The sequence below is a fragment of the Paramisgurnus dabryanus genome, chromosome 19, assembly GCF_030506205.2.
Source record: "Paramisgurnus dabryanus chromosome 19, PD_genome_1.1, whole genome shotgun sequence".
NCBI classification, from domain to species: domain Eukaryota; kingdom Metazoa; phylum Chordata; class Actinopteri; order Cypriniformes; family Cobitidae; genus Paramisgurnus; species Paramisgurnus dabryanus.
Window position 1 is genome coordinate 16,795,944 of NC_133355.1, and position 16,698 is coordinate 16,812,641.

At 38.9% G+C, this 16,698-nt stretch overlaps 1 protein-coding gene across 1 annotated transcript; it reads right to left on the reverse strand.

The window, feature by feature from the left end:
• Positions 1–1,390: 1,390 nt before the first annotated feature.
• Positions 1,391–16,489, reverse strand: col1a2 (collagen, type I, alpha 2). Its single transcript, XM_065291911.2, has 48 exons — positions 16,352–16,489; positions 15,935–16,018; positions 15,565–15,621; positions 15,361–15,405; positions 15,142–15,195; positions 15,000–15,053; positions 14,833–14,886; positions 14,681–14,734; positions 13,982–14,035; positions 13,737–13,781; positions 13,497–13,595; positions 13,338–13,391; positions 12,989–13,087; positions 12,857–12,901; positions 11,367–11,465; positions 10,602–10,655; positions 10,386–10,493; positions 9,927–9,980; positions 9,645–9,743; positions 9,514–9,567; positions 9,267–9,365; positions 9,037–9,090; positions 8,902–8,955; positions 8,750–8,803; positions 8,356–8,409; positions 8,214–8,258; positions 8,028–8,126; positions 7,835–7,942; positions 7,700–7,753; positions 7,560–7,613; positions 6,591–6,644; positions 6,455–6,508; positions 6,214–6,321; positions 5,752–5,805; positions 5,602–5,655; positions 5,211–5,372; positions 5,024–5,131; positions 4,836–4,943; positions 4,697–4,750; positions 4,444–4,551; positions 4,238–4,291; positions 4,044–4,151; positions 3,887–3,940; positions 3,695–3,802; positions 3,359–3,605; positions 3,083–3,267; positions 2,745–2,987; positions 1,391–2,385 (listed from the first exon to the last, which is right to left on the reverse strand). The coding sequence occupies exons 3-48, from the start codon at positions 15,565–15,567 to the stop codon at positions 2,239–2,241; spliced, it is 3,813 nt and encodes a 1,270-aa protein (XP_065147983.1). The 5' UTR covers positions 15,568–15,621; positions 15,935–16,018; positions 16,352–16,489; the 3' UTR covers positions 1,391–2,238.
• Between the last annotated feature and the right edge of the window lie 209 nt (positions 16,490–16,698).

Genomic DNA, 16,698 nt, shown 5'->3' on the forward strand with positions numbered 1-16,698 from the left:
TAATATAACGTTGAGACGGTCACATTTTAAACCATACATTTTCTACACAGAGGAGGTTAACTGCACATTACCGTACTGGGGTTTGGAAATGTTGTGAGCGTTTATTACACGTTTTAATTCCTCAGATATCCAAATGCAGCAGCAACAGCAAAGCTCGTGAGCGCGCTCAGATGCTGACGTCTGCGGCTGCGCTGACTGCAGTGCCTGCCGCCAGAATAAAGTAATGTAACATGATCAAACACTATCAAAACGCAAAAATCTCTGAAAGTGACATGGATGCAGCACAAAATTGATAATTTGGGAATTTTTAACAGATTAAAAGAAAGTAACAGATTAATGGACGCTTCTTTGATTTTGAGGTTGCATGTAAAATCCATTTGGCTCAAAAAACCGAGGGTGCACGTGCCTCTGATTCCACATACATTAGCATTCACGGCCGTGATTTCTCCACACAGACACAAATAACACGGGTAACGTAGATGCGCTGTCATTGGTTATCATGGCAATGAGAACTAAATAAAAAAACCGAATTGATATCCTCAGGTGACCATACACACACATTGCTCGAGATATCTTCCTTGTTTTCAGACGGTCAGTGGCAGATCAAGAAATGTACGTAACAGGTTTGTAACAAAGCCTAAATGATGACAGAATTTTCATTTTTGGGTAAACCATCTAAATAATCCCTGTGCTGGAAACTGCCCCAAAAATTACTAAAGTAGGCCAAATAGTATATTGTTTATTTATTATGGAAATAAAGTGGGTGTTCAATTAAAACTTGACACTGTCAATGAGGGGCAAAAAGTTTTTTTTTACCGTGCATTCATCATAAAAGTTGCTGTTAAATACTTTTTGGTTTATTCAGAGTCTAGTTCTCAAATAATTATTGATAGTTATTTATTCAAGACAAAGAAGAGTAGTAGATGTCTCAAATCTACTTCTGTTCTGTGTCTTTGGTTGAAGTACAAACAGTTTCAGCCTGATAATCAATGTTTGAAATGTAGTACCCTATATTTTTCTGGAAAATCTAGCAATTTGAACTCTATAAATACAAACATGCCAAGTTGCAGTGACTGCTTTTTTATTGGATGCAAAAGATAAAAAGATTTAGCATCTAAAAAGCATGTCAGAACTGAAAACAGGTAAGTAAACTCTCTTTGGCAAAAGATTTATCCAAAAAATGATTTGCCAAGACAAACACCCGTTCCTTGAATAAAATATAAACCCACGTCATGTTTCTCTGTGAAAATAAACAATTTTACAATCAGTTTTTTAGGCTCTTTTCTAGTGAATTTTAAAAATAAACATCATCCTTCAATGCATAAATTAAAAACGTCCAATTAATTATCTTGTTCCCAACATTAAAGCACTAAACTCATGAAATAAAGGGTTTTGGAACATTGGACATGCTTTATTTTCAGAACTTTTCACAATTTATTTAAACATCTCACATATACAAAATAGGTACAATAAACTTTGTGGTTTGTTTTGAGAGAGAGGCCTCTGCAACCCTTTAAAATGGATGAACTGTGCTGTCAGTATTAACACTGGGGGGCGTGAAAGAATGTAATGCCTGAACAAAACAAAACAAAACAAAAAAAAAAACTCTAGGAAAACAAAAATGAAACAAAAAGTGAAAACCAGACAGACATCAGGTTCAGGAGTATTCCACCTGCTTAAAAACGGGGTTATCAGGGTGACCTGTGCAATATTTCTTTAGAGACAATACAAAGTAATACAGTATAAGTGGTTGTCTCCACAGCTGCATGTTTAGCACCATAAAATATCACTGCGGCAAGTATTGGAGCACCTTTGAAACAGGACAGAACTTGAAGCTTTAATACCAACGAGTGACATTTACGATCTTGGTTAATGTTGTCGTTTACACATGAGGTAGTTTAAACCTTACGGAGATTGTGGTTTTAAACTTCCTCTCTGGAAGATATACAAAGACCACAAAGTGATGTATACTTTCATTGTTTTTATTACACTTCTTTTATTTTTACAAAATGATGACATGTCCCATAACAAGGTGTTTTTCCCCGAGTCTCTTTGGGCTGCTGTATTAATTTGCATTGCGCAATGCTGCGTTCAGTCCATTGGTCCTCTCCGATAGAGCCCAGCTTAAGCAAGTGGATTTGCAGAAAAAATCAGCATTCAGTATAAAAAAAACACAGAAAGAAGGGCAGAGATTTTTCTTTTTCTTTCTTTCGCTCGTTTAATTTATCATGAGTCTATTTATTTGAAACAGACTGGGCCAATGTCCAAACCAAACTCTTGATCTGCGCCACCAATGTCCAAAGGTGCAATGTCGAGGATGGGAAGACGAGATGGTTTATTTGTTCTGTATTCAATGACTGTCTTGCTCCACTGGCCAGTGTGTCTCTGCAGGGATGCAAGAAAAAGACAAAATTAGTTAGAAAATGGTATTTTGCATCAAACATCAAAATCATAAACGTGCCACCCTATGCCCTTGCAGCCCTCATCTGATGATGTAATGTCATTTAGACTGTCAGATATTCTACTGTGTTGCCTGCATCTCGAATGATGCACATCAATTGTGCATATCAACTACAAAAGGAGCACTCAGGTGCATCTTATATATCTTAAAATGACATACAGTGTCCTACAGTTGTATATCCATACAGTGTCCTACAGTTGTATATCCTCTTTCACTATGTATTAGATCTTAACTAGTAGTACCCACACCGCCTAGTGCGTTCACAGAGTAAAAAAAAACTTACACTGCAGCCATCCTCTAGGACGCTGAAAGTGAATCGGCTGTTGCCCTCCGCTCTGAGCTCCACATCGTTGGAGCCCTGCAGCAACACAGACTTCTTCAGGTTTCCATTCTCAGCATCCATGTAGGCGATGCTGTTCTTGCAGTGATAGGTGATGTTCTGGACTGCCTGGTTGGCCAGGAGACGCATGAAGGCCAGCTGAGTAGCCATGGACTGTGGGCTGATTGTTTCATCGTTGTAGCCAAACTGAAAAAAGGAAACGGAGCTTTAGTAACACAACTTTGGTAATAAATCTTGAACAGTGAGTCATGTACCATCCTGTGGAGCGTACTGCAACTTACCTCTGTACCACCATTGATGGTCTCGCCAAACCAAATGTGTTTCTTCTCCTGGGAGCTTCTGTGCCAGTTCTTGCGTGGGATGCTCTCTGGGTGGGGGTAAATGCAGGTCTGACCAGTGGTGAAGTCGCAGTGGACCTTGATGGCATCCATGGTGCAACCCTGGTTGGGGTCGATCCAGTAGAAGCCTATGGGGAGGGAACAGCACAGATAAGTACGTGGGACACATCAGTGAAGGTAAGATTATGGGAGTGTACTGGAAAGCAGCCGTAGCCTTACCGCTGCTCCATTCTGGGTGGCTGAGTCTGATGTCACGGCAGGTACGGGCAGGGTTCTTCTTGGATCCCTCAGGGGAAAGCAGGTTCTCAATCTGTGTGTTCAAAGACTTGATGGTGGCATCCACCTCGTAGTCCTTGGCCCTGAGAGAGGCCTGGTCAGCTCTGTACTCATCATAGCCGCCGGAGGTGTCATATCCACCACCAGCTTGGCCAGCGGGTCCGGGAAGACCAGGAGATCCGGGAGGACCCTGCATTCAAGTACAACACAGATCAAGTATTTGTGAGGCAAATGTGGAGAGGACGAGAAATGTGTATATACATTTATATATGTACTTACAACAGGTCCAACATGTCCAGGAGGACCACGGTGTCCAGGAGGTCCAATAGGACCAGGCATGCCATTTGAACCATCCTTGCCAGGGGGGCCATTGGGACCAGCTGGGCCCTTAAGACAAATCGCAGAGACCCATTACACACATTTCCATAACTTCAAAATACGGTGAGTCTTAAGAATTATAAAGTTACTTACTCTTGGACCAGCAGGACCAGCAATACCAGCAGGGCCACTGTCACCAGAGGGACCCTGTAAGACAGACACATTTGTTTACGCGTATGCGTGTTTGAGCAGTCTTTCCAAATCTGTAAAAAAAAAAGGGAGAGCTTTTTAATGCATATAAAAAACGTACGTTGGGTCCGGGCATTCCCTGAAGACCAGGATGTCCACGCAGTCCTTTCATGCCCCTTTCACCTCTCTCTCCTGCAACACCCTTCTCACCACGAGGTCCAGCAGGTCCCTGTTCAACAAAAAAAGTGAGAAAATGAGCATTTTGAGACACACGGACAAGATTATTTGTTAAAAAAACCACTGTTGTATACTTACAGGTGCACCTCTTGCTCCAGCAGGTCCAACGGAGCCAGGAGAACCAGAGGGTCCCTGAGAAACAAGAAGGCTTATATGAAGGGTACTGGCTTTGATCTCTATATGTTAGCACATTTATTTAAAATAAACAAAGTCTGAATGACTGTAATTGGTGAGATCATGCAGAGAAAACATTATAGATGCTTTGGCTTAGTTGAGTGACATACGGTTTCACCACGGTTTCCGTGTCTGCCAGCAGGGCCGACTGGTCCGACGGGTCCAGGAGCACCAGCAAGTCCAGCGAGTCCAGGGGATCCAGGCTCACCACGATCACCCTGGTAGTTATAACAGTCCAGGTCAATGACTTTTCATCATTACCATCTAACTTAAAATGTGTTTTGTGATTTCTTATAAGGTCTTGAGATAAAGCTCTTCCTGGAAAATATGAGGATGCAGAAATATCAAAGTTTGGCAGTATACCTTCACGCCAGCAGCACCAGGACGGCCAGGGGGTCCATCATTACCAGGGCTTCCCTACAAAAAAGCACAGAAGCATATTAAAATATTGCAGTAAAAGAAAGTAAAAATTGTTTTATTATGAAGCAGCACTGTTACATACCTCACGTCCAGCTTCACCCTGAGGTCCAGTCATACCGGGCATGCCAATGTTACCAGCGGGACCACGGGAACCAGGGGGACCAGCAGGGCCAACTCTACCAGGCTCACCCTAAGAAACACAAAACATCATGAGAATTTTGGCTCAAAAAAGTAAATAAGTTTGACAAGTTGGTTGTTCAGGGGACTTACAACACCACCAGGACCACCAGGAAGACCACGATCGCCTCTAGCTCCAGGAAGACCATTGAATCCTTGAGATCCCAACTGACCCTGAGGCCCAGCAGCTCCAGGTGCTCCCTAATTTAATGCAGAAGAGATTGATCATTTGGTAATACAGATTTGAAATTTACATGTAACTTATTCTGCCAGTACTTACAGGTGGACCGGCCTCTCCAGATGGTCCCTTCTCTCCAGCAAGACCAGGAGGTCCAATCAGTCCATTCTCTCCAGGGGGACCAGCAGGGCCAACATCACCACGAGGTCCACGAGGGCCATCCTTTCCAGCAGGTCCAGCGAAACCTGGGGGTCCAGAGATACCCTAATGGGTCGAAAAAAGGTTGGATTACACATACGAGCATAAAGCTAGCATATCTTACCAGGGGTTGGTTTTTTAATATATAGTCTCTCAGCATCTTTAAGCTTTGTTTCTAAGATCTCTTTTTGTTTGGCTTGTCTGCGCCTTTTAAAGCTAGTATATCAATACTTAAACAGAGGAACTGGTTGTAGGTCCAAATTAGTTCATTTAAACTAAGGTATATAACACTTACAGCAGGACCAGGAGCTCCAACTCGGCCAGCAGGACCAGGGAAACCAGTAAGACCCTAGAGTACAGATTTGTGGGTCACATGTAGAAAAAATCGGCACAAATCAAAACACAACTGATAACACAAGAAAATAATCTATAAATAGATACTTACAGCAGGACCAGTCTCACCACGGGCACCAGGTGCACCAGCAGGGCCTACAGGACCCTAAAGAAATACAAGACATTAATAAAAGGTAAATAAACTTTTAAATAAATCTCAGTATGTGTTCCCTGGTGATCAAACCCATGAAATGTGTTGCTAACTCAGTGTGCTACCATCTAAGCTACAGGAACATGTATCAGTTAGATTTCTCTTCCTGTGGTGGTCCATCACTAAAGGCAAAAGACGCTGTGCCTTTTGAAAATTCATTTAAAATGAACATAAAACCTGAAGTGATTTAGTCAACTGCTGTCTTAACCAGTTTAACTGATGATGTGCATAACTTTGATGCATACAGTAATACAAATATGTGACCCTTTCTGTGAAATCTAGTCTGATTAGTGGCATCAAAGGTTGTTTTCAATCATTGATTTCAATTTTTTTTAGGTTGGTTTTTATGTTGTGTTTACTTACGGCAGGGCCAGAATTGCCAGCGGGACCAGCAAGGCCAGGAGGTCCGGTGTCACCCTTTCCACCAGCAGGGCCTTTCTCACCTCTCTGTCCGGTCTGGCCATCAGCACCCTACAAGACACATTGTGTCCCTGTCAGTTATCATCACATATGTGCTCAGAGAAAATGGCTAATGTAAAATCTAAAACAAAAATGAATGTTTGAAGCACTATAAAATGTTACAATATTGTTTAGATGGACTTACAGGGGGTCCAGCGAATCCAGGAGGTCCAGCAGGGCCACCCTCACCACGCTCTCCCTATAAAAAGATAAGGACATCAGTGGCTGATTCTCAACCAAAATATAATTATCATGAATATATATGAGATCATAAAACTCACAGGAGGACCACGAGCACCAGAAGGTCCAGGGGGACCAAAGGAGCCACTCTCACCCTGGAAGAGAACACAAAGGCTGTTAGGAACCCTAAGATGGTACTCTTAAAATAGTACTGCTTGCTTAGTGTATAGGATTTATAACGATGGTAATGTTAATAGAAAATAAAAATGAATTTTCATAACAACAATAATTCACCCTAACGTCACACCTCAAAATAAAAAACGTCCCATTGAATGTAATTTTTTCTGACGACTTTCACGTCGGATTTGAGAAATCAGATTAAGGGAATTATGATACCAATGTAGCCTCCATGTAGCCAGACTGTAAGTTTTAAACAACCAAAATGTAAAAATAGTTTGGTTAAATTCTCTTCCCACATTAAAAAATGTACCACTATTTAAACTGTAGTGAACCCTAACCCTAACCCTATTAAAGTATACTACTGTATGTACTACAATTTGCAATGCAGAATACTATAGCAAACTTAATTATACTATACCGTAGTATAATTACTACAAAAAATATAACAATTTACTAAAGCAAATACTAATGTATAATACAGTATTTTTCATGTGGGTTTGTAATTTGCTTTTTAGTAAAATTATTTAGACTTTTCAGTAGGGGGCAGCAGTGATGCCTGGACAATTTCTGACAGTGGCCAGCAGGATTTTCCTCTTTATGCAATTTGGCAAAGATGCAAATTACATACTTGCCCCTGAGAAGACAACTTCGAAATGTCGATAGTATGCCACTGACCGAATGTCATCCTTAGTTGTTTCAATCTGCTTTATAGCTATCTTTATAGCTTATTTTTAACACGTTGTAAAATACAGAACATTATGCAAGATCTGTGACGAAATGATATCTTTTTGCACCCATGTAAATGTGTAATGAATAATTCCTCGGTTTGTAGTGAAAACAACGATCATTAGCATTCATCTGGCAACGACGACCCAAAAATTGGTCTTTACCTTGTCACCATTAGCACCAGCGGGTCCAGGGGGTCCACTGGGTCCAGGAGCGCCCTGTTAATTAAAGAAGATGCACCATTTAGTCATGGCTACACAACATATGGGATTTCTGCTGAGTGTGCACTGAAGCAGGTACTTACGCGGGCACCATCTCTTCCGACATTGCCCTCAGGTCCTCTGTATCCAGCATCACCCTGTGTATCACAGAAATGCTCTTTTAGTCACATAGGAGTCACAGGACATGTTTTATGCCATGAACTGAACTTTAAACTTACCTTCTCACCCTTGGGTCCAGGGGTGCCAGCAGCACCACGCTCACCGGGCATACCAGCAGCTCCCTGGTGTCCAGGGCCACCGGCAGCTCCAGCTGCACCAGGCTCTCCCTGTATAGAAAATCATGGGATCTTGTCAGATTACAAGGTGTTACAAGGTGAAGTGTACACTTATTGTTCCTATCAATATACCCACCTTGTTTCCATCAGGGCCAGGAGTACCAGATGGGCCACGGGGACCAATGGATCCCTGAGAACCAGTAGCACCAGCGGGTCCAGGGGTACCACGCTCTCCCTACACAGTGATACAAGGGAGAAGTTAAAAAGGCATTTTCCTAAACATATGCGTATGTACATTACAACCCAAGAAAGGTTAAGTTACCTTCACACCAGCAGGTCCTGATGGACCTTGATCTCCAGGGATACCCTGTTGAATATTAAAAATGATTAAACATCAACCTATCCATAAAGTTTTTACATTAGCCACCGTGTAGTATATTTAACACTGCATCTCAGTAACTCACTCTCTCTCCAGGTTTGCCAGCCTCACCAACAGGTCCAGCGGGGCCAGGGAGACCCTGTAAGGTTGAAAGAGAAACAAGTACTTGAAGAACGTCTTGTGACGAAACAAGCAGGTGAAAACTAATGTATAGTTTTGCTTCAGAACCCATATTATATTAACCCACTGGAGTCATTGAATTATTTTAATGATGGAAGTATCATGTATAATTGTGTCCACTGGAATGAACATCATATGTTTTAGGGTTCAAACCATTAAAAATGCTGATCAACCAATCAAAATAAGGCACATTGATTAACCAGGTCTGAAGGGGTTAAACCTATATCTGTATATGCTTTATAATTTCAGTAAAGATACATACATAGAACGCCCAATGGCAAGCATCTCAAGACACTGACCTGGAAACCAGGAGCACCAGCGGGTCCTTGTTCTCCTTTCTCACCTGGGCCACCCTAAAATGAATAAATAATAATAGTAATTTATCACAGAGAAACTTAAAAGTCACCTGCATGTATACAAATGTATAAAAGTTAAAGTTTTTGGTACTCACAGCAAGTCCGGCAGGTCCAGCAGCACCGTTATTACCATCAGGACCAGGTTGACCCTATAAGTGATCAAATCAGAGAAACTCAATAACATCACTCCTTATGACTGAATATTAATGAACGTTTACTGAAATACTTACTCTCAGTCCAGTTGGACCAGCAGGTCCCTTGTCACCTGGCTTGCCAGCCTCACCCTACAATTAAACCAACATACAATAATGAAACACTGACTCTAATATTGAATAAAGCTATGAGATTCATTGTTGGGTTATTGGTTTGTTTATGAATTGGTAAGGGAATGCAACATTTTTATTTAAATCTCTAAACAAAGATTAACAGCTTCAACAGGCAAAATAAAGTCTATACTTACGGAAGGTCCTTTGGGGCCGGGGAATCCAATGTTACCAGGCTGACCTCTGGGTCCAGTTGGGCCAGGTGGGCCAGTGCGACCATCTTGACCATTGGCACCCTAAAACATTAGATATGAAGTAGTGATGAGTTTGTATAAAGCACAACGCCTAAGATATGTGTGATGCTTTTTAATATTACCATTATTATTATGTTTTTAGTAATTTTTTCACTGAATTAATTTACAAAAATGTTTTAATTATACTCACAGCAGGCCCTTCCTTTCCTGGGGGTCCAGCACTTCCAGGGCTTCCAGGGAGACCCTGCAGAAATGTAAGATCATGGTTAAATGCTGATGTCTCAAAAAAGTGGAAGGCTAGATGTGTTTCACGATACTTACTCTGGCTCCAGTAAGACCAGGCTCACCAGCACGACCAGCATCTCCTGGAGGTCCGCGGGCTCCAGGGGTACCAGTGGCACCACGTGCTCCAGGCATTCCCTGTGGGGTAAAACCCAATGATTAATGCAGGTATGGCATCTTCAATTAGGATCAGGCCATGTATTCAAGTAACTACAAGATGTTCTTTAATATTTTGTAGTGATCACTGCTATGATCAACCGTCCGTGTGTTTGCCCAAAATAATTCATGGGCTTGAGTTACATGTCCTATAATATAACCTACCATTGGTCCTGATCTTCCAGCCAGACCAGGCAGACCACGAGTACCAGCAGCTCCCTATGAGAAACATAAACACACAGTTGAATAAAAAGTAAAGAATATAAACATGAAAATATATCTTAGATTAAAAGCTCTTAGATTATTCTCTTAATAAAAAAACAAAAACATTTGATATTGCTCTGTACTTGATATTTTAGCACACAATTTAACTTAAATTGTTGTTTATTATTTCAATAAGGTTTCAATTTGCAATGTTACATCTTATTATTATACATTTTCTCCTTTTATAGTGTTATATTTTTGATGGCAAAACTGCAATTACATTTTTGTAACCTTTTCCATCCTCTGTTTGACCTTTAGAATTAAACTGAATGGAAAAGGTCTTATAATATTAAAACAGCTTACTATGGCATCCCCATAAACATGGCAACATACAGTATATAAAAACAAGCTCCCACTTACTCTAGGTCCACGCAATCCCGCGGGTCCAGTAGATCCCTGCTCGCCAGATGAGCCTCTCTTTCCCTCTTCACCAGAAGGACCGGGAGGACCAGGAGGACCAGCAGTACCCTGTACAGCAAATACACGAAACAGACGGTGACCCGAAGTGCACAATCATGGCAAAGACTATTTGCCTTTTCTAAACATGTAAAGATACCTAAGAGAGTGAATACTCACAGGCTCACCCTTAACACCAGTATCTCCCTTCACTCCAGAAGGACCGGGATCACCCTGAGCAATAAAGCAGTTTAATTGTTAGAGTAAACCTTTATAAATTAAGAAAAAGTATTGACTGTGAAGATTCGGAAACTGCAAAAAATCTTAAAACATGCAAACAGTTTAATATAAAATACATGATTAATAAAATATTGCATTTAAAAAAAATGCATATTACTCATTAAAATGGTTTGATTCCATAAAAAATCCCAAAACATAGCTTTTCTAAAACATTACGACATGCAGAAAACAAATTACTAACAATGATCTTCAAAATCAAGGATCACTTTACCCTACAAAAGTAGATCTTTGGTACACCTTATGTGTCTTCAGTAACAGTAACAAATTTGACTCTTATGTTTTATAGACATTGTTGCCATAAATGACCCTTTACTGTACTGTACTGTACTGTGTATGATGTCCCCGATAAGTACAGTCCCTGCATGCAATGTGCAATAGCATCTAAAACACTTCATAAACGCATCAATATCCAAGAGGACACTTACTTCTAAAGATGGGGACTTTAAAAGTCATACATGTGAATTTTGCATAAGAATTTTGGCAAGGATTATATACTAATTATTGTAAATACAGAACACTTCTTTAAAGCATTTTTCTGACCTATTTTCACTTTTTATTAAACGAAAGACAATATTTTAGTAAAATATTTAATTTTATGCATCCCTAAAATAAAGCATAAACATCAGAAAATCAGATACTACTCACAGAAAGACCTCTTGGGCCAGATGCTCCAGAAGGTCCCTGGGGTCCAGGGCCTCCTCTTGGGCCGGGGAAACCGGGGGCACCAGCAATTCCTGCGGCACCCTGTTGAAGATATCAAAGTATATATGATTATATGATTTAGTTCAATTCAAAGTGATTTTATAGTGCTTTTACATATAAAAGTATAAATGTAAAAGTATAGAAATTGGGAAGTCATACAGAATAATGAAATATATAGAATGCATGGTGTTATAGCAAATTTTTCATAACATGTAAGTGATATTAACTGTAATAAGTTTCATAAGATGTACTTTGCATTAGCAATACTAACCATAGAAATAATTTGTCTGTAGGCATGTAATCAGACTGTTATGTTTATAGCACAATTAAGGAAATATGTGACTTATAATATGGTAATATATCTATGCCATATCCATACATGCCAAGTGTTACACCGAAAAGAAATTAAATACAAGAAATCATTGATTTGATGAAGGAAGTGTTCACTGCTACCCTTGAACCAGATAAGATAAATAATTTAAAATAAATTGAGCAATGTAGTCTATTGTCAGATACACTGTGATACTTAGCATAAATTTTATAAAAATTTTATAACCAGATTTAAAAATATATATAGTTCATTTTTAGCAGTATATAGTTAAATATTTATAGTTTAATATTAATCTTAAATAATTTAAATGACTGCAAACATATTTTGATAGTTTGTTAAAAAAGTCTTAAATCAAAATGTGTTTGTAATTGACTGATTTATAAATTTTACACTGTTTTCATCAAGGAATCCTCCCATTAAAGCAGGTGCCAAAGACATAAACTGTAGTCATTATATCATAAATTATGCTTGTTTATTGCAGTTCTGACTTCTTATTCTTGAAAATAAATTGTGTAGGAAGATATGAGGAGCTCAGATGCAAAAACCTATAAACGCCACCTCCGTAGAAAAATGAGATAGCGATATTAACCGAATGCTGTCGGCACATAAATACTTTAATCCCGGCCTTGGGTCATTCAGAAATACCAATTTGTTGGCAAAATCCATTAATCTCTTAACTGTCACCCCCCTTATTGAGTGGGGGGTGAAAAGTTGATGTGCACCTTTAAATTAATAAAATTTTTTGGTCTAGAAGCCTCAACTTGGTCTTGTTTGAAAGAGGACAATTTAAGGTTTATCACTCATGTTTTTGGTGAAATTGGTATAGAAGTTTAAATTTTTTTATAAATAAGAATAATGCAATTACATCATAATTTTATATAAAAATTTATGATTTATATTAATAAAATAAAAAATGTTCTGTTTCACAACAGAAATGCTATAAACATGAAGCCTAGTTCATGTTTATAGCATTAGTTAAGGGGTTAAGACTCTGATATAAAATGGTAATTTGCAAGAAAACCTCAGACGCACTTAAAGGGTTTTGCATCTGACCTCTTCATATATAGTTCAAACAGAATTGTATAGAAAGTTGTGGACTCACAGCTGCTCCTTTAGCACCATTGATACCATTAGCACCAGGATTACCCTGTAAGGATTCAAAGAAAGACAGATTATTAGTTTGATTCATGGAAGTTTGATCAAATGATCTGAAAACTATTTAAAATGCACTTACAGTGGGTCCAACAGGGCCGACGGCACCGTTAGGACCTGGCTCTCCTCTTTGTCCCTGAGGTCCAGATGGACCACTGGGACCAGCAGGACCAACCTCTCCCTGTCAAATATCAATGACATGGTAAATACAAATTGTAATTTGTGGAATTACATGTGTAGCTATGTACAAAGCATGAGGCGTTTGGTTAAAAGCACCAAATGTGAGTATGCCCTTAATATGACTAATTTAATATGACTCATGTTTAGTTGGTAGAATAAGCTTCTTCTTGAAGTATTTCTATTAGTTTCTTAGCTTTCATAAAGTGCCAGGGTGAGTACATACACCTGTTTTCGGCAACAGTCACTCTTACCTTAGGTCCGGGGGCACCAGGAAAACCAGGAGGACCAGCTGCTCCCAAAGGACCCTGGGGGTTGAAGAAAACAGCTTACTCGTACAAGATCACATTAGGATCGCGACCAGTGGCACAATTTAAGAGACAAAGGGGTCAAAGTGCACTCAGTCCACTCACAGCAGGGCCAGCAGGACCAGTGTTGCCATCAGCACCGCGAGCACCAGCTGGACCAGAAGGACCAACACGACCTCTCTCACCAGAAAGACCACGACCACCCTGTGCAACAAGAAAACAATGGCATCAAAGGGAAAAAAATAGTCCTTGTATACTGATGTAAGCAGCTGTGCTAGTAATATAGTACAACACTGGGATATACATTTAACATTATTACTGAGTGAATAATAATATTTGACTTACTGCCAGTCCGGGGCTTCCATTTGATCCAGGAGACCCATTCTCTCCCTATTGTAGAGATAAACAAAAACCTTATAATTGTGATACCACCTTTGTAAACTCATTGCATTCAGCATGAACGCACAGTATATATATATATAACTGATAGATATTTGCTAAAGTTTGCTTCTTCTTAACATAATACTTTATTTGGAAAGTTTCGGATGTGTACTGTAAAATCACAGTCTGAGATTATGCAGGATTATTACCTTAGGGCCAGCGGTACCAGGCTCTCCTTTGCGTCCATCAAGACCAGTGTAACCCTGTCACACAAAAAATAAAGATTTTTTAATATATATAAAGTTAACAAAATTAACATTGTTTGGTTACTTTAAAAATAAAGATAATTTGTTTGCTAAAGATATTTCTAGGTACACTTGTTTGTAATGACAGGGGAACCAGTTTACCCCTTAACTGTCACCCCGCTTATTAAGTGTGGGTTGATGTGCCCCTTAAAAATAAATATAACTCTGGCAAGTTCTGGTCTAGAAGCCTCTTCTTGGTCTTGTTTTAAAGAAGACAATTTAAGGTTTATCACTAAAGTGTCTGGAGGTGAAATTATTTTAGAAATTATTTTTTTAAATAAATAAAAATAATGCAATAACATTAATTTTATAAATAAAATACAAAAAATGTTAATGTTTCACAACAGAAATGCTATAAACATGAAGCCATGATTCAATCAAATGTACATCCAAAATATTGTAGTACTTCCGTGTTCCTTACATGGAAAGGTTGACAGTTAAGGGGGTAGGTGCTTATGGTTCCACATAGGTGCTATAAAGCACTTAAAGCGGTGTATAAAGCATGTGTATGTGCATTTAAAACTACTTACAAATATAATTTCTATCATCTATGGCTAACAGTGTCTTTTTAGGAAATGATTTTATGATCAACAATGCACTTACTCTGTGTCCCTTCATTCCAGGAAGCCCAGGAGTTCCGGGGAAACCACGTGCACCCTGTAAAATAAAGCAGAATTAAGATCCATTCACATAAATAAGTAAATGCTATATTTATTGCACACGGGTTAAACAAATAAATTTGACATTGGCCTTACCTGAGTTCCAGGGGTACCTCTATCTCCAGGTTTTCCAGGTCTGCCATTGTTACCCTTGAGAAAATGACAAAATGTAATGTGATGTGACCCAACATCTTTAAATTGGCCGTGTAAATGTATGGTAAGAATAAAAGTTTGATTTTAGCACACAGCATTATTGTACTTACATCTTCACCATTTTTGCCTGGGGGTCCAGGAGGGCCACGAGCACCAACTGGTCCCTGTGATGATAAAGTAAAGTAAATTAAAGTGTGTTAAAGTTCAAAAGTCAAAAAGATGTCGGTCGACAGTCAAATCAAGAATACTTACAGCTTGTCCTGGCTCTCCGGGCTCACCAGCGTGTCCTTGGAATCCTTGAGGTCCCTAAACGTCATTGGAAAAAGAAAACATATTTAGATATATAAATTTGCTTGAATTGATTACTATGTTATTGGACCGATCATTATGTGAGCTACATTTATTAAAATATTTTATTGAAAATCTACAAAACATATTTGTAATCCATATTAAACAGAATGAAATACTCACAGGAGAACCAGGAGGTCCAGCTGGGCCTCTAGGTCCCATCAAACCCTGAGAAAGTAACAGAATATAAAAAAAATGATCAGCTCGAGGATGGCCTGCTTTTTGACTAATAGATTGTGGAGATATAAAGGGTCTATTTAACATTAGTTATATAAACATAATATTAATGCATTTATAGAATAAGCTTTAGGCTGAAATGAAACCCACCATAGGTCCAGGTCCGGGGTCAGGTCCTTTAGCGCCATCATATTGAGCAGCAAAGTTCTGCAAAGGTAAACAAATGTTTATTTAAAATATTGCCTCAGCAGAAAAACATTCTTAAAATGGTTTAGATTAGTTTCTAGCCCTGCATTTATGGCATTAAAAACACATCACACACAGTTGGAAGCCATTTTGAGACAAGGGCAGGTCAAAGGTTAAAGGTCAAATGTTAAATATGACTGGGTCATGGGGTACAAAATGAATCACAGGCCTCAAAATATGAATAAATGCAATGCTTGCAGCCAACGGCTGTGTAAAAATTTAGATCTCAATAACATTTTAAGAAATATATTTTTTTTATGAAACGGTAACTTACTCCACCAAGACCAGGGGGGCCAGGGGGGCCAGCTGGCCCAGGAAGTCCAGGTCTGCCGGGTTTTCCATCTGGTCCTTTAGGACCCTTAATAAAGCAAAACAAATGTAAGGTTCAAATTGTCTTGATGAACATCTAGAAAAGTTTATTTTAGATATGTGTTAAAAATGTGAGGTAAACCTATTGTGCTGAGGAAAAGTAGTTACTGCTAAACTGAAGCTGAAAGTAAAAATTAAACCTGATAATAAAATAAGATACATAATAGGTTTTATCTATTTAGATTTCATTACAACTTGATTTTATTTATTGGCCTGTACCTAAATTCTCAAAGTTGCTGTTTGGCCTGAATTGGATTAACAGTCAGGCTTTTAATAGATTCGAATATAATAACAATATGGCATAATTTTAGAACTTGCTTACCCTGTCACCTCTGGGTCCTTTTGGTCCTCTTAGGCCCTATTTATGAAAAAGTATAATTAGACATCAGGCACAAGCCTTTTTCCTACAGTGACATTTTATTTACCCATCAATACCTTCATAGGAAGACGACATGCTTTTATACGTGCACAAAATAAATAAATGAAAACATTATCAAACAAACACATTTAAGGTTATCTGATGTCATGCAAATATTGTTTACATATATAAACAAATAAATTCAATAGATATGCAATACTACAGCAATCTCCATTAGCATAAGAATATTATACTTAACATAAGAAACTATAAAGAAATGGATGTACATGATGTATTTATTCCATCTATGC